Source organism: Meriones unguiculatus, chromosome 10 (genome assembly GCF_030254825.1).
Source record: "Meriones unguiculatus strain TT.TT164.6M chromosome 10, Bangor_MerUng_6.1, whole genome shotgun sequence".
NCBI classification, from domain to species: Eukaryota; Metazoa; Chordata; class Mammalia; order Rodentia; family Muridae; genus Meriones; species Meriones unguiculatus.
Window position 1 is genome coordinate 100,372,855 of NC_083358.1, and position 21,445 is coordinate 100,394,299.

At 45.2% G+C, this 21,445-nt stretch overlaps 1 protein-coding gene across 3 annotated transcripts in view; it reads left to right on the forward strand.

Annotated features, from left to right (window-relative positions):
* The first annotated feature begins 1,022 nt into the window (after positions 1 to 1,022).
* The window catches only part of Cttnbp2nl (CTTNBP2 N-terminal like), a 45,960-nt gene continuing 25,537 nt past the window's right edge, over positions 1,023 to 21,445 (forward strand). Inside the window, exons 1-3 of one of the 3 annotated variants that reach the window (XM_021634210.2) lie at positions 1,023 to 1,126; positions 15,088 to 15,207; positions 19,792 to 19,900. In XM_021634210.2, the coding sequence (XP_021489885.1) occupies positions 19,802 to 19,900 (99 nt within the window). In that variant the 5' untranslated portion in view covers positions 1,023 to 1,126; positions 15,088 to 15,207; positions 19,792 to 19,801. Of the gene's footprint in view, positions 1,127 to 1,934; positions 1,956 to 2,362; positions 2,385 to 15,087; positions 15,208 to 19,791; positions 19,901 to 21,445 lie in introns of those variants that run through there. The other 2 variants (XM_060392935.1, XM_060392934.1) reach the window with 2 other exon arrangements.

Genomic DNA, 21,445 nt, shown 5'->3' on the forward strand with positions numbered 1-21,445 from the left:
AGTCCCTAATATTCTCTTGCTAGTAATTAATTGTGAAGATTAGGAATAATGTATTCAGAGTAATACATTACTTGTGCACGTAAACACTTGTCTTCTTGTGTGAACTTGTTAAACGTCCTGTAAAACAATGTGGCTATTCATGCAGCTCAATCACTTGTGGGCTGAAATGCAGGCTTTAAAAAAAGGAAACCAAACGCTCAGATCTCAGGTAGAATGCATTCCTGTCCCTCCAGGTTATCTATCTGGTCTTATTTCTATCACTAGGATCTGCATTCCTGTGTTCACAAGGACAGCCGTTCCCTCCCATCCAACTGCTCTTTCTTTCGGCTTAGTTACAAACGCCATTGTCCACAGTATGACCCAACCCAAACATACAAAACAGTGTTCCACACACACGAAAGGCGAGCACAGCGTGGGAAAACACCGAAGTTTGCAATTAATGTGACTTTGCCCTGAAAGGCAGATCGGCAGGACCTACCGGGTGCAATCCGGTTTGTTCTACCCTAGAGGCTCCATAGCCAGAACCCTCCGGTGCACCTAGTGTGATGTGGTTAAAAGGGTGGACTCCGGGTGCTTCATCTTTGCGCCCTTGCAAGGAGGGGGTGGGGGGAGAAGGAGAGAGAGGAGAGACAGAGACAGAGAGCGAGCAAAGAAGCTAACTTACTAGATTTTCAGTAATTCTATAATGGACACTTCTTTTATTCACATTTAGGATAAAATCCCAATTAGGCCACTAGAAGGTGTTCCCAGGGTCCTGGCCCGCAGGCTCCCAGGAGGCAGGTGGAAAGTTGCAGAACCCGGGCCAGGACAAGAGAAAACCCAGACTCCAGACGACACGACCGGAGGAGGGTACTTCCTCTCGGAAGTGACGCCAGCTCAATCCCAGCCTAGCTCTCCCAAACAAAAGGGATCTTGGGGCCCCGGGAGGAGCCGGGATGATTTTGGAGAAGCCCCGCCTTCAGCCGGCGCGGATTGGAGGCAGGGGCGCGAGGGCAAGACTGTGATTGGCCGTGGTGTCTGCCGGTCACCGCCGCCGGCCGATAAGGGGGCGGGTCCTGGGAGGCTGGGGATGGGGAGCGGGCGGCGGAGGCGGCGGCGGGGACGGATCCCGGAGCGCCGAGGCCAGGTACGGAGCGCGGGCTCGGGGCGCGGTGGTGCTGGGGGGACCGGGTCCCCGAGAGCGCCTCCTGTCCGGTAGCGGGGGTGGCTTCCAGCGGCGATCCCTGTCGCGGTAGGGCTGGTCCCCTAGGGGGCGGGGCCGCCGCCTCCAGATCCCGGGAATCCCCCGAGGAGGCGCCGCGGCATCCTCGGGGGTCTTCGCGGCTGTTCATTGTCTCTCGCCAGCCTCCGCCCCTCAGCAGGGGTCCCCTCCTGACCCGGCTCCCTCCACGTCGCCTTGTGCCCAGCCCCAGCCTCGGAGAGGGACTAGTGGGTTTAGTCTCCTAGGTTGCAGCCCCCACCCCTGTGTTGTACTCCCCGCAAATCCAGGCATCCCTTCCCACACCTGTCTCCTTCTTGCAAGCCTGAGACCAGAACTATAGTCCTGCGTAAGATAAAGACATCGTTTTTCCTGATGAGGGATGGGCGGAGAAAAAAAAAAAAAAAAAAAGGACCCAGCCAGACACATCCAACAGCCAAAGCGGCCTTACCCCGTCTTTAGCCTTCCCATCCCCCAGCCTTATTGCTGCTACAGCCCCTCGAATCCTGTGGTCTCTAACTGAGTGTTGAGAGCCCCCCCCCCCCCCCCGGCTTCGGAACATTTTTAGACTCTGGCAAGAGAAATCCTACATTACCTTCTTCCCATCGCCCTTTGTACCTTCCTCATCTTTTCTGTTTCTTGTGGGAGAAGCCAGGTCTTAGGGGCTTTTTAGCTGTGAGTCGCCTTTCGGTTCTGCTTTCCAACCGGTTTCTTCCCTAAGAACTTGATAGAAACGGATCCGCATGTTTTTTGCAAGGTGGGTGTGTTAGCTATCTGCAGAGTTGGCCTGCTGTGGGCAGGAATGCAGTGTGCATTGTTTGACAGTCAGCGGGTAATAGCATATTTTCGAATGAACCGGTGTCGAGGAGTCAGTAAATGGCTTTGCACTAGGAAACCCCCGTCTCCGTCTCCCGGTTTGGAGTGGGCAGGTCCGTTGCTCAGGGAGACTGCAGTTAACCTTGAAAAGGTGTATGGCAGGTTGAAACAAAAGACAGGAAGTATTTGAACAAAATTCAGGTTCAGTTGGCTAGGTTTATGATTAATCTGGTCCTGTGGCCTCTGGAATACCGTCTCACCCCTCTTTTATAGTGGGATTTTAACCTCGGAGGAAATGAACAGAAGTGTGATGTGATCGTTCCTACCGAACCAGCATCATCAACCGAAATGTAAATCATTAAAATAAAAGGTAGTTTTCAGTATCGGGGAGAAGGATAAATAAAGGCCTGATCTCGTGTAATTCTGTTCTCGTGTAAAACTACTGAAATGTCTCTGTAGAGCACTTGTAAAGATTTGCTCAAGTCTTCAGGATTTCAGCATTTGCAAAGTACAAATGAGTTTATCCTGATGTTAAAATGTCATAGAATCTCCACTAATCATCTGTGGCTATCAGTACTACCTATTAACATTTCCCAGATTTTGAGCATCTTAAAATTTTTTATCTCAAGTTCATTTTGCTACTGGCTATTTATAGCTGCTAGCTGTAAGATGCAGAGTTGCGATCACAGAGGGTGATTGTAGAGGCCTGTTGTCCCTAACCTTTCTGAGCAGACTTCCTGAAAGTAATTATTTTTCAATAGTCAGGTTCCAAGGTTTCAGAACCACTCTAGGCTCTCCCTCGTGATTGTTTCCAGATATGTAGGGAAAGGAAGCACAAAGAAGAAACTGTATGCAGGCTCTTTCTAGCAAACATAAAGTTTATTGCCATAGGAGGGAGAGATACATTATCCCAGAAATAGCAACAGTGGGGGGAAAAAACTAGAAGCAGAACAGGAAATCCCCAAAAGATGTATCTTATTACATGAGTAGAGAACAGAAAATAAGCTAAGGTAGGAGAGGTCAGGAAACCGAAGGAATGGTGGTTGCCAGAGCCTTGATAAACAGAGAGGAAAAAGAAAATAATGTCCATTGATGTTCTGACACAACAAACTAGACCTGTTTAATGCACCTTTGGATCTTGAAGGTTTTGTTTTTAATTTAGAGTAGGGGCTTGGTCTCACCCTGTTTCTGAAAACTGTGTAACCCTGCCTTTTGGGATTACAGCATGTACTGTGCAGCTCTGGTGTCTTTCCTTTAACCTTTTACAAAGGTTTTTTTGGTCATGTTAGATGAAGGAAACGTGTGCAGAGAGTTTGTGTGTGTGTTTAGTGCGTTTCATTAAATCACCCTTTGAGGTCATAAAGTCTTGTCTTTATAGCTTCCACAGTGCCTAATGTGGACACTGAATTTAGTTTAAAGCTCTTAAGGAAGAGTCAGACTAGACAAATAACAGATAAAATATGTTGTATCTTGTTGGTTTAAACCATCTGTCTTCATGTAATTTGATTTTTCCGTACCTGACATGATTGGAAATTGCAATATATGAAGTGACTAAAATATTGACTTCCCTATGAGAAAATATCTCTGGCTAGGTAGTATTTTTTTTTTCTCTGTCATGAATTTTGAGCCAGATTTATGGACATGGTCAGTTGTAGTAATGTTAAAGTTATGTGTGTACGAAAATCCGATCTGAAGGGGATGGAGTTCTGAGTATTTAGTTCGACACTGGTGTACTCCTGGCTAGCTTGTCATGTCATCTTTCCACAAGCCTGCCTCCTCTGGGAAGAGGGAACCTCAGCTGAGGAAATGGCCCCACCAGATTGGCCCGTAGGGGCATTTTCTTGATTGCCATTGATGTGAGAGGACCCAGCTCACTGTGGGTGAGGTCCTCCCCCCACCTGCCCCCACCCTCGCCCCAGGCTTGGAGCCTCAGTGCTATAAGAAAGCAGGCTGAACCAGCCAGTGAGCAGCATTCCAATTCCTCTGTGGCCTCTGCTTCATTTCCTCAGTCCAGATTCCTGCCCTGACTTCCCCACAGAGATGGTGTGTGACACGAGAACTCTAAGATGAGATAAACCTTTTTCTCCCCAAGTTGCTTCAGGTTGTGGCGTTTTATTATTTCAATAGAAATACACACTAAGACAATTGTTTTCCTTTAAAAAAAAAAAAAAAGGTTTATTGTGTATATAGTGTACACCTGCATGCCAGAAGAGAGCACCAGATCTTATAGATGGTCGTGAGCCACCGTGTGGTTGCTGGGAACTGAACTCAGGACCTTTGGAAGAGCAGATAGTGCTCTTAACCTCTGAGCCATCTCTCCAGCCCCGACAGTTGTTCTCCTTTAAGGTTTTATGGGTTTTGTTTTAGTGGATTTTTTTCAGTGTGTGTGTATGTGTATGTGTGTGTTTCTCTTAACCCTCTGCTGAGACTTGACCTCAAACCTTCTGCCAGAGCTATATATACCTCCAACCCCAGTGTTTAATTTATCACTAAATGTAGTAATTCGCACAGGACTTCACAGTTCCCTAACAGTAATCGTCAGACTCTTGTGGTGAGCGCCATATCCCTGCTCTGTTACAGATTTTGCCAAGTCAGAATCACATTTACAGTTGTACGGGTTACTTTGCTACAGGAATTTGAATTCTTGGCTTCCCTGTGGTGTTTCTTAGAGGCTACAGTTGACTGATGTTGAGTGGTGTGAGGTGAAGAGAGGTTATTTCTAGTTCGAAGCCCCTCAGGTGTGAGCTAGAGAATTTTTCTGTTTTTAAAGATTGTGTAAACTCACTGTGTGTGTGTGTGTGTGTGTGTGTGTGTGTGTGTGTGTGTGTGTAGAAAATGCCCCCATCAGATTGCCCTGTTAAGCAAAGTGCCTCATAGGAACCGGTCATTGAGAGATGCTATTACTGTATTCTTCGTTGTTATTAGCACTTGGTAAGTGCGTTAAGGAAGTTGAAATGCACACCCCTTTCTGCCCTCTGGAGGCTGAGGCAGGAGGTTCCCCTTTGAGACTGCCATAGTCCAAATGAAAGAGGAAAGAAGACACTAAGTAGTCTACTTCAGCAAAAGTGAAGTAGTATTTGCTGGTTGGTTGTTTTTTAAATTTGTCTGGTTTGGGCTGGAGAGATGCTCAGTGGTTAAGAGCGCCCAGCTTCAGGGTCAGCACACATGTGACCCCAGCCCCAGAGGCTCCAGCACCTTCTTCTGACTTCCCCTGGCACCAGGCACCCAAGTGGTGTGTACATAAGTACATGCAGGCAAAACACTGGTACACATAGTAAAATAAAAGAAATCTAAGTAGCTGAGATTAGTGAGTTGAGGGAAACTTGAACAGGTCATAATGCAACACACCTGAGCCAACGGTGTTTTCTGAGAGTATATTGTTGTATCATGCACATTCCTCTCCCACGTGTGTGTGTGTGTGTGTGTGTAAAACAAAGGCAAGAGATTCAGGTTACCTGTTGTTTCACTCCAAGCTCTGCTTTTAAATACCACCATCCTGTATCTTTTATAGTTTTGTGGGTATTGTGCTTCCTGTGTGGGTTGTATCTTCTATAAGATTTAAGCGATTTTTCCATGATAATTTTGATTTGAGCAGCCAGGCAGTGGTGGTGTATATCCTTAATCCCAGCGCTGAGAGGCAGAAATAGGCGGATCTTTATGAGTTGGAGGCCAGCCTGGTCTACAAAATGAGTTCCAGGACAGCCAAGGCTACACAGAGAAACCCTGTTTCGAAGAAAAGAAAAAAAAAAAAAAAAAAAAAAACAGAAAAGGAAAAAAAAATTTATTTGAAGCATTTTTTTTTCTTATTTTTGAAGACTACCTCCCATGTTAATCCAAATGTAAGGAATACTTTTAAGAGCAACTGAGAATGGATGGGAAGGAAATAGGGATAGGTGACTTGAGAATGGATGTGGAGGGTGGCAAAGGCAAGGGTTTGGGGCTTGAAGCCAGGACTAAAGACAGCCTTGAAGAGTGCAAACATATGGCCCCTCCTTGCAAAAATTTGACTCTTTGTGTCAAATGCAAAGCCAGAGCTCTCTATCTAAATGTGTCTTTGCTGTTAAAGGAATCTTAACTGTTAGAGCCACAAAGAACATAACCTATAATTGTTAGTGAATTTAATTGAAAGTAGAAAGGAAAATTAGTGAGGACAAGATGATGGAGTTTACAGACTAAATAAATAAATAAAACTTCCAACTCTGAGCCTAGTGAGCATATAAATGCATGGGACCTCATGTGGAGCCTGGGAGATTGGGGGGGAGGAGGATAAATTGCTTTAACAAGGGCTGGGAGTTACACTTGAACACCCGAGTTCTGCTCTGCAGCAGCCTCACAGCCAGCCAGCGCAGCTATGGGCTCAACGCCGCGGAGCCCGCCCGAGACTAGCCAGCCAATCAGGAAGTTCCAGATTCAGGGACAGGCTGTCTCACAAAATAAGGTGGAGAGCAGTTTAGGAGATACCTGTTACTGACCTTTGGCCTCCACATTCACGTCTACACACAGCTAGACATGATACACGCACCAGAAAAGAAAAGAAAAAGCGATAGGGCTTGCAGGTCCTAAGGAAAGAAGAATATAGAAATAAAGACAGGGAAGTTGTGGGCTGTTACTTAGGTTCCTTCGTGTTAGCAGGAGCTGCGGGAGAAGAGCCCATCTAGTTCTTTATCACCCCCTACCCACAAGGGTCTTGTATGTACCTGAAGGTGAACACTGCCCCTGAGCTCTGTCCCCACCTCTCATTTCTTCCTTGAGAGAGAGAGAGAGACCAGGTCTCACTAAATAATTGTCCAAGCTTGAACTCATTCTGTAGTCCAGACAGGCCTTGAACTTGAGATCCTCCTGCCTCAGACTTCCAGGTAGCTGGGGATCATGAGTCTTTGCTAGCAGATGAGGCTATAGTCTGGCTTAGTATTTGAGGGTACAAATCTGGTCCTGTATATCAGTGTTACCTCTTTAAGTTGAAGACACCAAAATAAATTACTTTTTAAAAAGATCCCATCTCCTAAGCCCTTGCCCCTCCTTACCCCAGCTGACTCCCACAGGTTCCTCTTGGGGTCTGCTTAGTTCTTACTCAGCATGTCTCAGCGCTAGACCCAGTTCCTGTTCTAACATCCCTGTTTCAATTGACCACATTGTCATTCGTCACTGAGTCTCCAAACCTCTGCTGAGTTTGGACTAGTTCTCCTATCTACCTCCCTAAATAGAATCAGTCTCCAAGTTACTGTGAGCAAATCCCTCCCACTTCTTCCTCCTCTTTCTACCAGACACAGTAGCTGCCCGGAGAGTTCCGAATCTTGTGAAACACCAAGCAGGCATGTGAATGGATGAATTGATGAAAAAGAATGGGATCACTGCTCTCGAGTTCAGAGCTGGGCTCATTTCTGTCCCGCGTCTAATGTCAAAATTAGCTGTGATATTTTTAGCAACTCTATTACATGTTAAAAGTTGTAACTTGATTAAAAGCTGTTTAAAAAAAATTTTTTTTTACTAGAAACAGAGACATGCTTTTGCTTTTCATTTATGTTGCAAAAGGCACAGAGGGCTGATGTAGGGAGAAGAGTGTCCTTTTCTGTTCCCAAGTGGTCTGCAGCTATCATTGGCTTGGATGTGTTTTGAACATATCCATAAACGACTTTTTTATGGAGACCCCCATCTTCTCCTTGGATCAGGTCAACCTGCTGGGTTGGGATAAGAAAGGAATAAGTTTATTTTGATTTATAGATTAGACACCTGAATGATAGACAGTGATGCTCCATTGAAAAAGAAAATAAACAAAAAATAATGTCCTGTCCTTATGGGTGGACTCAAATGGCTGCTCCTCAGGCATGCCCAGTGAGAGCTGACCATTCGCAGTAACAAGCTCATTGAGTCCACACAGCCTCCTGCTGGAATAGATGTCATCCCATTTTACAGCTTGGCTGTTAGATGGACCCGAGGCAGCTTGAAAACCCAGTGTCAGGCTCCAACGTCCATGCGCTTTCAACACAACACACCATCTCCCATGAGGGTGATTTCCCCTGAGGCACTTGCAGCAGAACTGTTTGTTGGTAATATTCAGCTGGCAACAAACTATTTTAAAACTAATCTGATGTTAGAACAATGTTTTTCAACCTGTGAGTCTTGACCTGGGGGGAGGGGTGGCTGTCAAACAATCCTTTCACAGGGGTCACCTAAGACCATCGGAAAATGCAGCCATTTATATTGCAACTCATAAGTAGCAAAATCACAGTTATGAAGTAGCAACAAAATAATTTTATGGTTGGGGGTCACCACTACATGAATAACTGTATTAAAGGGTCAGAAGCACTGGGGAGGCTGAGCACCACTGCCTTAGAAGCTTGTGTGAAGGTTTTTGCAGTTCAGGGAAAGAGGTTGTGAGCATAGTTAAGAAAGACACTGATACTTTGGCTATTGCGGTTAATCCTCCAGACTGGGATTGTGTCTTTTCAGTCACTGGAATCAGTGACTTCATCCTCTGTAGCAGGTGAAGGGTTTTCTGTTCAGCTGGCCTCAAGAATTGTGACCTATGAAGCATTTTACTGAAAATGAAATCAACCTACATGACCATTGCTCTGGTTTTGTTTCAGAAAAGCAGTTTCAGGGGCTTTGGTAGGTAAGTTAGGCAAACAGACAGACATGTTAGGTTGAAATCTTGTTATAATTTCATTTAAATTAACTAGCAAGTACTAAAAAAGCTCAGACTTCAGATAATCTGATGTTTAAAGAGACGTGTCTTCTTAAAATTGTAGTGAATGATGTTTTGTTAAAACTAACATTTATTTTCAGCTGGGCACAGTGGCACATACCTTTAATCCCAGCACTTGGGGAGGCAGAGGCAGGTGGAGCTCTGTGAGTTCGAGGCCAGGCTGGTCTACCAGGCGAGTCCAGGACAGCCAACGCTACACAGAGAAACAAAACAAAACACTATTATTATTTTTCATTCACACCATTCCAAAAGCTAAAACTATGCAGTTCTTCTGGTGTGGTCATATGTCGGTGAGAACACTGGAAAGGTGTAAGCAGGTGTCAGGGTAGACAGACCTGGTCTGGTTTTGTTTGCGAAGCTGTGTAGTACTGGCTTGACTTGAACCTCTTGCCTTGGCCTCCTGAGTGCTGGAATTATAGATACGCACCACCATGCCTGGTTAGCAGGCCTGTTTTTTTGATAGCTTTGTCTTGGTATCCTCATATAGAGGGAGACACACTGGTTTGTGTATAGGCCTAAGGCTGCTTCCACTGTTCTTCAGTACACGTGTAAACCTTACAGATTGTAAGAGAGAGAATGAGAGAGACAGATGCACGGAAGACCTTAAGAACCGAACCAAACCAAAGCTTGATCTTGGTGTCCGAAACAGCAAATTAGACTAGATTTTAGAAATGAGTAAGTGGTGATTAAGGACATTTGTGGCCAAGCTTCATGTCCTGAGTTCAGTCCTAGGACCCACATGATAGAAGGAGAGTACTAGCACTGGCAAGTTGTCTTCTGAACAACACTGCACAGGTACCATTGCGCGCGTTTGTAAAATGAGGGGGCCAAGTTAAATTATTTCTGAGGTTGTTCCATCACCTAGGGCTGATGAAGTTAGATCAGCCATGAACGAACGGTGGTTTCAAGGAAGCCTCTGGGTTACTGGGTTCAAATTCGGTTTCTTTCCTGTACCAGCTACAAGACTTTGAGCAAGTTGCTACTGTGTGGCAGCTTCGCTGTTTTTTAACCGAAATTGTAGTGATCTGTTGTTGAGGGGTGTGACATCTGTCACCCAAGTCTTCGTGAATGTATGTCGGGTGCTTAGAAATAACTGGCACATATCTATGTTTAGCCCAATAAATGTGTGTCTTTTTTTTTTCACCACTTCTTGTCTGAATTCTTAGAAAGTTATGCTCCAGAATGCTAAAGTGGTGGTGATTAACATTTTCATTGTTTGCAGCAAGCATTTTTATAGTCAGTGTAAGCCTGCAAAGTCTGCCTTAAATTGAGTACTCCAGTGTCTTAATGCTGACCCTGAGGAGCTGCTCCCTAGAGACACCCACAGTGTTAGATAAATAAATGTCTTGATCCCTCAACACCATCGTAACTTCTCCCCGAGTGCATTGCTCAGACTGCCTTCCAGGATAATTCAAAGGGTCTTGAAATGTACACTCTCTAAAATGTTTTTCTAGACCATTCTTTTTATTGTAACGCTGTTTATTGCATGGCTAGGAAAAAGTTAAAGCTGTCTGAGAAAAGGTGTGTTATGGTATGTCCTCACTGGTAGGGGGAAGGCTCAGATCCAGATGTACTTTAAGAGCAGAAAGTGAGTGCTGGAGAGACCAGCTCAGCAGCTAAGAGCACTGGGTGCTCTTCCAGAAGACCCGGGTTCAATTCCCAGCTCACAATCCGATGCCCTCTTCTGGTGTACAGACATACATCCAGACAAAGCACCTGTGTACGTAAAATACATAAGTAAATAACACCCCCTGCCTCCCCCCCCCCCCCAAAAAAAAAAGTAAAACTGGTCTGCATTCTCATTTTCTCTCATAAGGATCCCAGTCTTACTGGATTAAGGATTGAATTGAACAGATTTTTATTAAGATTTTACTTATACAAAGTATTTTGGTCATATCATTTCCCTTCCTCCCTTCCCTGCCGTGCAACTTCATGTTCATTCTCTCATAAACCCAATGAGAAAAAGAAAAGAAAAAATCACACACACACACACACACACCCAAACACAAAATGAAACCACGGAGTCCATTTTGTATTGGGATTTGCCCATGGCACTTGGTTAAAGAAAACTGATTTTCCTTTTCCTGTCAGGTATCAGTTGCAAGTAGCTAAAAAGATTAGGAATGGGACCTTGTGTCCAGTTGTCTTTCTCTGTGCTGGAATCGTGTCCTGTGCAGGTCCTGGGGGTGCTGTCATTGTCCCTGGTAGTTCATATGTTTATTATCAGTCCCGTGGGATCTGGATAACGGTTTCCTTGGAGTCATTCACCACCTTCGGCCCTCCCACCCGCTTTTCCCGTAGATCCCTGAGCCGTGGTGGGGGAGGGGTCCGATAGCTCACTTACAGCTGAGTACTGCAAAGAAGTCTATTACGCGTGTTGTGTGTTGACCTCATTTTAATGTGCTTGCCTCTTAAAAGTCTCTGGGGCTGGGAGTTAGCTCTGTGGTAGAACACTTGCCTAACAAGCTCAAGGCCCTGGGTTCAGTGGCCAAATACTGCCAAAAGAGACGGCGTGTGTGGGAGCAGGGAGGGACACATGACACTCCGTGTGCCTTCAGAGTCGGTCACATTCTGAAATGCTAGGACTGATTCAACATGAATTTGGGGTAAGGGCTCAGCCCATTGACCTGCTATAGGAATGTAAATAGTCTTGTAACATCTTCAGCTGAGCACTGCTTGATTTAAAAGTATTTTAATTCAGTTTATGTTTCTTAATATTATAAAATTCCATAAAATGAAATTGTGTTTTGTACCCTGACTTTAGGATTTTTTGTAAGGAGTAGTAGTAGTAGTAAAAAGATTCCCCGGGTATTACCGAGTAGTGCGCCCGGCCTCTCCCGAGCCCCCCGTGCCTTGTTCTCCCGAATGCAGGGCTCACAGCTGTGCACCAGCACATGTGGCTGAAAACGGCTCTCTAAGACAGATCAAAAGTCATTTCGTTACAGCCTGTGGACATGGTCTCCTTCCCTGGCCTGATCCTAAAAAGGGGGAAGAGGAGGTGGACGTTTGCAGCACTGTCTTAACCCCAGAAGGACACACAGCCCCTCTGACCCAGACATGCCCGGGATTCGAGAGTTGTTTCCTCCCTCAAGATCATCTAGTACTTTCCACCGCCTAAGATGGGGCCTCTGGATTCATTTTGTAACAGTGCATCTGTCTCCCTATGTACATTTAGTAGCTTGAAACACAGTGTCTCCTGTTTATTTTCTTACTATCTCATGTATACTGGTTTTCTTTCATTTGGTTTGGTCTGGTTTGGGTTTGATGGTTTTTTGAGAAAAGGTCTCATATAACCCAAGCAGGCCTTGAATCCAGGAGACATTTCATGTCCGGGCTAGCCTTGAACTTTTTAATCCACCTGCCTCCCCGTCCCAAGTGCTGGGATAACAGGTCTGCACCACTATGTCCAGGTATCCCTGGTTTTTTAAGATAGTGCACTATTTAGTGGAGAGATGTCAAAATGTCTATTTTGTGTATTATCTCTTTGAGTTTTAAGTTATTGACCCATATTGTGGTTTTATGTAGATTTATGTAGGGCTACAGAATTGAACAAACTCAATTTATATTTCTGGTCATATCTAACTCCTGATTCTAAGACCTCACTGAATAGCCTGTTAGCCAATTTTAGCCCAAGTATAAGTTAATTACATTCGATGATCTCATAGTAAAATAACTGAATTTTTTTTTGCTGGGGGGGGGGGTCTGGTTTCAAAACAGGGTTTCTCTGGGTAACAGCCTTGGCTGTCCTGGAATTGAGTTGATTTTTTTAAATGGAAGTTATGTATATATATTTGTTTTTGAGGTTACTCTGTCAAGAACTGAGACTCATCTAAAATGTTATTTTTTTTCCTCCATGTTCCTCATTACTAACTACTTAGAAAGTAAACCTTCCCTTGCACCCAGATACTCACGCCCAGATACTAGACACAAACATTTTACCTGTGCTCCGCCCTGCCCTGCCCTGCCCTGCCCTGCCCTCTTACTTACATGGCTGGAGAAGCTGTTTGGGGTGTTTCTTTTCCTGCCTGTTGTCCTGTAGACTTAGTTCAGTTCCAGGGCATGGGCTTTGTTGAGAGGCACAGTGAGGGCCAGAGTGAGTGGGGCTTGGGTGTTATTCAGAGACAGGAAGGCTGAGAGCAAACTGAGTGGGTCCCATCTCCCAGGCTCATCAGCCAGGCAGTTAGGTGCTGCGTGGGTGGATGTGTAGGAGGGGGTGGGGTGTGGCCTGTGTGTGTGCATGTCATTCCCTCCCTCCCTGCTCCCTGTAATTCCTCTGATTGTTGTGACAGTTAGGCATGGCATGGTGGATTACAGCTGTAATCTCAGCACTTGAGAGGTGGGGGCAAATGGATAAATTCAAAGCCAGCCTGGGCTGTACAGCAAAACCCTGTCTCAAAAAGGGAAAGACAGAGCTGTATGTACACAGGGCTCAGAGCAGGTGGATTTGTCTGAGTTCAAGATTAACCTGTTCTATGTAGGGAGTGCCGGGCCGGCCAGAGCTGCATAGTAAAACTGCCTCAAAAGACAGACAAAACGGGGGGGGGGGGGGAGGAGAAGAGAAGTTCGTTTAGTGAAGACTGGCAGTCTCCTGCAGTCAGCTGGAAAAAAGGGGGGGAGGGTCCTGTGACAGGCTCAGTGGTAGGCTGAGCAAACTTGTTTGAAATCACATACTATAATGTAAAAACATCTCATGCTTAGCCTTTAAGTGGCCTTATTTTTCAGGGCATTGAAATATATGTAACTTTTTATTGTACGTGTTTATATGTATTTTTATTAAGAAACCTCTGGTCAGGTGGTGGTGGCACACACCTTTAATCCCAGCACTCGGGAGGCAGAGGCAGGTGGATTTCTATGAGTCCGAGGGCAGCCTGGTCTACTGAGTGAGTTCCAGGACAGCCAGAACTACACAGAGAGAAAAAAGAACACTTACCACACCATCAGCTGGTAATGAGAACACATCCAGACAGCTTGTCCACAAGTGGTTTTTCTTTCAGATTTATAGACTGTAGCATTCCTCAGACAGAAGTGTCTGGGGGAGACCGGGTCTTGGAGGGTTCTGCTGGAAAGAGTAAGCTGGGCATCTGGTTGGAATGATCCTGTCTTTCAGAGTCACTTAATGGATGGTGTCAGTGACAAGTAACAGCTCACTCAGAAAACAGGAGTCTGGGGCCCAGTGTAGCGTGGCATGCCTGAAACCTGGCAGTGATGGTTCCAGTGAGGGGCTTAGGCCCAGCCTTTTGCTGAGAACCCCCGTTGGTGTGAATCTGCCCGTATGCTGGCAGAAATTGCTGGAATTCCTTACTTAGTGGTCTGCTGCATGCTGTTGGTCCCCTACTCCCGACTGTGTGATGACCCACGCTTCCTCCCTGAATTGGGAGGCTCAGAGTTTAACTGTTGAGTCGGTAAATTGAAATAAATCAAACAAAGGTAAAGATTCCCTTTCTTTTTTTCTTTAGTTTTTTAAATTTCATTCTTTCAAGTGTTCATACACACACACACACATACACATACACACATATATTGTGTTTCAAGTTTGACTCCCCGACCCCTGTTCCCAGCCCCAAACCATCCTACCCTCCCTTTTCTTGCCCCACTTTTTTCCCAATGCCTGCCTTTTTTCTTTTGTCCATTTCTTCTTTCATGTTGGGGTGGGGAGTGGGGGAGGGTTGTTTTAACTGTAGCTTAATACTGTTGAAAAAATATAAGCAAAAGCATTTGTTTATAGGCCAGCATGTGTTGTGTAAACATGATGGGGAAAATAGAAGTTGGCAGTATTTGGTCATCCTTGTAAACAGTGAAAAAGGTCACAGACTGATGTGTTTCTTTGCTGTTATCAGGAAAGTGAGGTGAGACGTTTCCTTACGCAGATTTGGCGGGGGGGGGGGGGACTTTTGGTTGTGATTACGTTTAGAGGGGCATTGTGGCACCGTGGCATTGGGGCATTGTGGGTGAGCCACGTTGTCTCGTGCAGGCAGGCTTTTGGAAATTCCGGGAAAGTCCATACCTAGCGCCCTTGAGAAGTCAGTCCTTGACATCAGAGGAGATTCCATTACTCCTGAGGCTGAGGCAGGGGGATCACTCTTTGAGTTTGAGACCAACCTAGGCTCTATAGCAAGCCCCTGTCTTAAAAGGAAAAGAAAATCTGTAGCTTCCACCATCCCCAGTTACCCTTGTGAAAGGGAAGTCGGAGCCTGGCGTTTCGGATGTCTATTGCTCAGCTTGAGCCTGAGGAGCTGGTGATTTTCCTCCGGTGCAGCAGCAGGACCACTGTCAGGCCTTAGAGCGCTGGCCCCAGTGACAGGAATGGGGCTCGCCGCATCGTTGATAGAACGGCACGAGGACAGTGACTTTCTTTCCTGTTTTGCAGTGCTGGACATTTCTCCACCATGCTGGCATTTTAAATATCTGTCAACTTCCTAACATTTTAACGGAAGGAAACCCCTGATACTTTGTGCCTGACGACTAAAGTGCAGCCACCAATTACCAGGTCAGTGTCACCTCCTTTCCACCCACAGGAACGCCACTGCCACGCCAAATCCTAATGAGGTTTGAACGTCTCTGTAATTCAGATAAGATCTTATTGTAAGAAGTATTATAATGTGCGTTGAGAGTAGATTCAAATGTATGGAATAGGAAAGCACTGCTAAGTTTTAACAATTATGCAGAAGGGTTACCAGGATATGTTACACAGCAGTGGCTTTCCCCCTGCTATTATCAGCTGTTTGTATTACATTCTAAACAAAAAGCCAAATGAGTTATTATTAATAAAATATTCCAGATATTAAAATTTCTGTGTAGAAGTGATTTGTAGACAATTTCTGTGTGGTGTGGTGTGTGTGTGATGAATACATGCCCTTCTGCATGCATATATAGAGGTCAGACAATGTCTTCCTCTATTGCTCTTCACCTTATTTTCTGAGAGCAACCTAGTGCTCCCTGGTTTGCTAGATTGGCTGATGAGTGGGCTGTAGGGATCTGTCTGCCCATCTCTGCCATCTCCAGTACTGACTGGAGGTGCATGCCGCCATGGGTACTGAGCATTTGAACTCAGGTCTGTAGATTTGCACAGCAAACAGTTTACCCAATGAGCTACCTTTCCAGCCCCAAGACTATTTTCTTCATGTCACGGATAAAGAACGGATTTTTTTTCTCTTGTGTAGGCTAGACTGCTTTATGATTTAAGTGACTGAAGATGATAGCAAATTTATTCTTTCATGGAGATGTCTGTTTTTCACAGCATGTCAGAGACTTGGATTTGGGTACGGTTAAATTTGGGTAGTAGGGTTAAAACCCAGGACCTGCTAGGCTAACAGTCTACCACAGGGCTTTACCTCCAGTCCTTACACTTCTTTAGAGTGGAACTAAATTCTTTGGAAAGCACCTAGGTTGTTCTGTTTAAGTGTTAAGAAACGAAGGGCCAAAGCAACTAGGTATGTGTTCCTCGGGGCTATCTAGTTGTTCCTGTCCAAGCCAGGACTGGCGTTTTGCACTGCTCAGTAATCTTCTGTGTTCTACTGAATGGCACTGCTGCTTTCAGTCATAGTTTCGAACCTCTAACCAAAAAATGTTTTAAAACTTTAAAAATATTGAAGAAAAGGGAGTAATATGAACAGTCATTTTTAGCATTGTTTCTGCCTTCTTGACTTGGTTCTTATACGGCCAGTTGATTTACTCTGCTCCGTTGGTATTTGTGGATTGCCTTTCCCGTAGGCTCCTTTTTCTGCTTAGCATCTTGGAAAGAGAGAGGAGCATGATAGGATAGCCCCTCCACCTCTGATCTTGGTGAGGGAAATAAAAGCATGAACCTATGGTAAGGAAACAGCGTGAGTCACCTGATATTTAAGTCCTCACCACGTTTCACTTCCGATGCTATGTCTTCTGGGTGTGGTCGTGACTGCGGAGTGACAGCTTTTCTAATGCTTCCATGGAATTACTTTAGAAAACAAAAGAACAGTAGTTACTACTAAAGCAGGGAGCTGGGAGATATAGTTCAGTGGTGAAGAGTGCTTGTTGCGTGGCCTGGCGTGGTAGCGCACAGGCCTTTAATCCAAGCACTCAGGAGGCAGGGCCAGGTAGATCTCTGTGAGTTCAAGGCTAGCCAGAACTACAGAGAGATACCCTGTTTCAAAAAAGAAAAAGAACCTCAGCAGTGGTAGCACTGGAGAGGCAGAAGCAGGTGGATATCTGTGAGTTTGAGGCCAGCCTGGTCTACAGTTCCAGGACATCCAGGGCTACACGAGAAACCTTGTCTTGAAAAATCAAAAAACCAAAACCAAAAGAGAACAGAGAGAACATGTTGCTCTTTCAGAGAACCTGAGTTTGGTTCCCAGCATCCATGTAGGGTGGCTCATACCTAACTGCAACTCTGGCTTCAGGGGATTTGAAGCTCTCTTCTGTCTCTATGGGCACCTGCACTCGTGTGCATACACAGATGTCCATACATACATAAAGAAATAATAAAATAAATGTAATAATAAATCAGGACCAGTGAGATGGCTCATTGGATAATACTACTTGCTGCTCAAGCCTGATGACTGAAGTTCAATTCCTGGAACAAGCTAAAGGAAAGAACTGACTTGTAAAAGTTGACATCTGACCTCAGTAGCAATGCCACAGCACACACATTGCCCTCCCCCCACCACCCGCACAAAATTAGAAGTAGATGAGTGAAATCGTTTTTAAAGTGATTGAGCCAGGTGTATTGGCTTTTACTTATAACCTCAGCACGAGAGGATTGCTCTGAGTTAAGGCTAGTCTAGCCTGGACTACAGAGTAAGACCCTATCTCAAAAAACTGAACACAACAAGAGGAAGTCAGTCAGTCCTTGAAACAGCCCTGGATGGCCAAGATGGCTAAAGCTGTGTTCCTCAAATTCATCTGTAAGAGGAAGTCTCCCAGTCACTCAGAAAGCTTCAGACCTGGCCGCTAAGGCTTGTGTTTCTTGTTGTGCCCTGTACAGCTTTGCGGCAGGAGTGACTGGGGAGCTTCTAATTGGGATTGTTGTCTTTGTTGTTTATTTTCACAATAAGTTATGGCACATTATCTTTAATCCCGCTGTGAGACGGACTAGAGGCTGGAATTTACTAACTGGAAAGTCAGCAGCTGGAGCTGAGGTTGCGTTAAGGACATTTTACTATGTGGTAAATTTTCAGGTTACATGCCACAACACGCTTTGATGACACATGGAAGTACACATCTTTGCATGTTCTCCTTCGCTTCAGTACAGTAGCTAGTAAACACTGTGAGCCAAGTGGTAGAATACAAAATCAACATAGAAAACTCAGGGCCTTTCCTGTATGCCAGTAGCAAACGCCATGAGGAGGGACTCAGCAAAGCAGTCCTGTTCACGGTAGTTTCAAAAAAATAAGTACAAACTAAAATGCCTAGGAATAAACCTAACCAGGAAGTAAACGACCTCTACAGTGGAAACTTGAGAACAGAGAGGAAGAATTGAAGAAAACTCCGGAAGATGGGAAGATCTTCTGTATTCATGGGTCAGGAGAATTAATACCATGAAAATAATTTTCTTATTAAAAGCAATGTGCAGAGTCATTGCAGTCCCCATCCAGATTCCAGTAACAGTCCTCACTGTGTAAATAGGAAAAGCAACGGTACCTACGTTGACCTGGAACAGCCCGGCAACCCCGAGTGAAAAGAGTAATGCCGGAGCTGTCACAGTGCCTCCAGCTAGACAGCAACACACTGTATACCTGTACCGTAGGACTCAGTCACACTAGAGAGCCACAGTAATAAAAATGGCATGCTACAAGCCACTAACATGTGGCTCAAGGAAGAGAATAGAGAGCCCGGATATAAAACCACACCCCTGTGGCCGCTTTAATGCCAAAGACAGACGTTGGAGAAAAGACATCCTCCTCAAGAAATGGTGCTAGGCGAACTAGCTGACCCTGTCCAGAGTCAGTTGAATAGGGTGCATCAAAGACCTCAGTGTATAGACCTAAAACGAGTAGAGGGAGCATTGCAAGCTACAGGCATTTCTGAGGACTCTGGTTAGCTCAGGAAGTAAACCAGTAACTCCCAGATGGGATGGTGTGAAGTTAGAAAGTTTACTCAGCAAAGGAAGCAAGTAAAAGAGACAGCTACAACGGGAGAAAACTTCACCAGCTGCACATGACTGAAGAGTAATGTTAAAGTACAAGAACTTGGGCCGGCAAGAGAGCTCAGAGGGTAAAAAGGAGCGTCCTTCCAAGCCCGGCAGCCTGAGCTGGATCACTGCAACCTGCATAGTGGAATGAGACCCAGCCCTCACAGGCTGTCCTCTGACCTCCATGCGTATGCCATGGTACATGTGTGTGTACGCATACACACCCAACCCACAGAAGTAAATAGGTGTAAAATAAAGATAACTAAAGCCAAAACCACCTCATCCATAAGTGAGGTAATGAAACAGACACTTTTCAAAAGAAGAAGTGCAAATGGCCAATAAACATGAAAAAAAGGGGGGGATTGCTATCCTCAGCTGGCAGATGAATGCACTGAGATTTCATCTCACCTGCCAGAGCCAGTATCAAGCTAATAACAGGGCCAAGTGTGATGGCGGCGCATCCCTGCAGTTCTAGGACTCGGGAAGCCGAAGCAGGAAGATTGTGTAAATTCAAGGCCAGCCGTAACTGTGTGGAGGCACCGAAGGGAAAGAGTGAGCAGAGAGAAAGGAGACAAAGCTAAGAAAGCTGACCTAAAGGAGGAGGGAAACGCACTGGAGAGGCGCGGCGAGGCACTCGGTTATGTCCCGCAGGTGGTCCAGTGGTTCTTTAGTGAAACGGTGCCCAGTGGAACTCAGTTCTACCTCAGGCTCCAGCAGACAAAATTAGCTCCTAATCCTTTCTGAGACCCGGGTTGCAAACCAGCCTGGAGAAGATGATGAGTAATTAATCTTGGTGATGGGATCAATAATCTATGGTGTATTTTAATTTTCTCTTCCTGCTCAGTTTATGAGTAACATCGGAAATTGATTTGAATTGCAGCGCTTAGGGTTTCATACTGTACATTTTGCTCTTGGGCCTCGTTATCTTTTGCCTTTGCTCTGATCAAGATTGTTGCCTTTGTTTAGGACTTTCAGGATGAATCTGGAAAAACTCAGCAAGCCTGAACTCCTGACACTGTTCAGTATTCTTGAAGGAGAACTTGAAGCAAGGGACCTTGTGATAGAAGCGTTAAAGGTATGTGTAGAGACTGGCTGGTTTTGACTGATTGGCTGTCCTGTGTTGGGAGTCATTTCTCTCTTTACTTTAAGAGGGTGTTGCTGTAACTGTTGAAGTAGCAGTGGGACATATTGACAGTTCCTTTAGGCACCTGCCTAAGTGGCAAGAATTTTGGGTCTAATGTGGCACGCACCTTTAATTCCAGCGCTTGGGAGGCAGAGACAGGTGGATCTCACTGAGTTTGAGTCCGTGTTGGTCTACATAGCAGTTTACAGCTCAGCCAAGGCTACATAGATCTTGTGTCAAGAAACAAACCAAGAGGGGGAAAAATGGCATCGACACTTTTCTGCCCTCAGAATAGCTCCTTTAGTCTCTACAAGGTTTCTAAACCTTGAACCTTGTATCATTACTGTATTTCGGCTGTGTTTTGAAATGCTGACTTTTTGAGAACTTGCTGAGATCTACTTTATAATGTATATATAGATATGTATGTGTATACATACATATATATTATGTGTGTGTGTGTATTCATATACCAAAGTTCAAGGTATAATGTCCAGGACATCAAGGTTTCCATAAACCTATGTGTGCCACCAACACAATTACAAATTCAGTTGTTCGCCCTGGTGTGGTGGTGCACACCTTTAACAGGGAGGCAGAGACAGGCAGATCTCTGAGTTCAAGGACAGCCTGGACTCCAGAGTGAGTTCCAGGACAGCCAGGGTTACACAGAGAAAACCCTGTCTCAAAAACAACAACAAAATTCTTTTGTTACCTACTCTGTTATCTGTTAAAAGGATGGGAGAGGTGTGTTAGTGGGACAGGTTGGTTTATTGGAAACACTGCAAAGCCTTTAAAAAGACACAACTCCTCTAGGTTAGAGCTTTTTACAGGGATTTTTCCCTTTCTGTCTGAGCAGATTTAGATAGGAAGAGAAAAGACTTTTCAGATAGGTGATATTCTCAAAAGACAATAACCAAAAAAAAAAGGTGAAATTTGAGCCTGCTGAAACACATGAATCCCTACAACAAAGTGCAATTAAGTAAAACAAAGCATCCAAACCCATCGTTTCTGTAATTGTCACATTTAGAGTGATGCTAGTTGATTTCTTTCAGTGCTGGCTAAAAAGACCAGCTTTACTAGTTAGACTTCCCTCAGGACACCTTGCTATTTCTTGCTTTTCTGACAATGATAAGAACAGAGAAAGCACCAGGGACGGATGGTTAGAGCCCATTTTTAACCCTCATGGGACCTGTTGCTGCTCCTGTTTTCCGGCCCCTGCTCTTCATTTGCCTTCATCCCCTCGGAACTGATGGGGGAGGCGACGCCCGTAAAGGAAAAGAGCCAGTGTGCCCTGAGAGCATGCCTTCTGCTTTGACAGTTTCCTCAGCCCGAGAGGTCGGAGCGCACGACCTGCTGCAAGCATCACTTCGCTGTTCCCTCCCCCCTAAGCCCAACAGAGCCTGATGTAGATCCTCGGTAAATATTGTTGTTGTTGAAGATTAACTCAGGCCTGTGGCCATGCTGGATACATGTTTAATCACTAAGCCACATCCCTAGCAC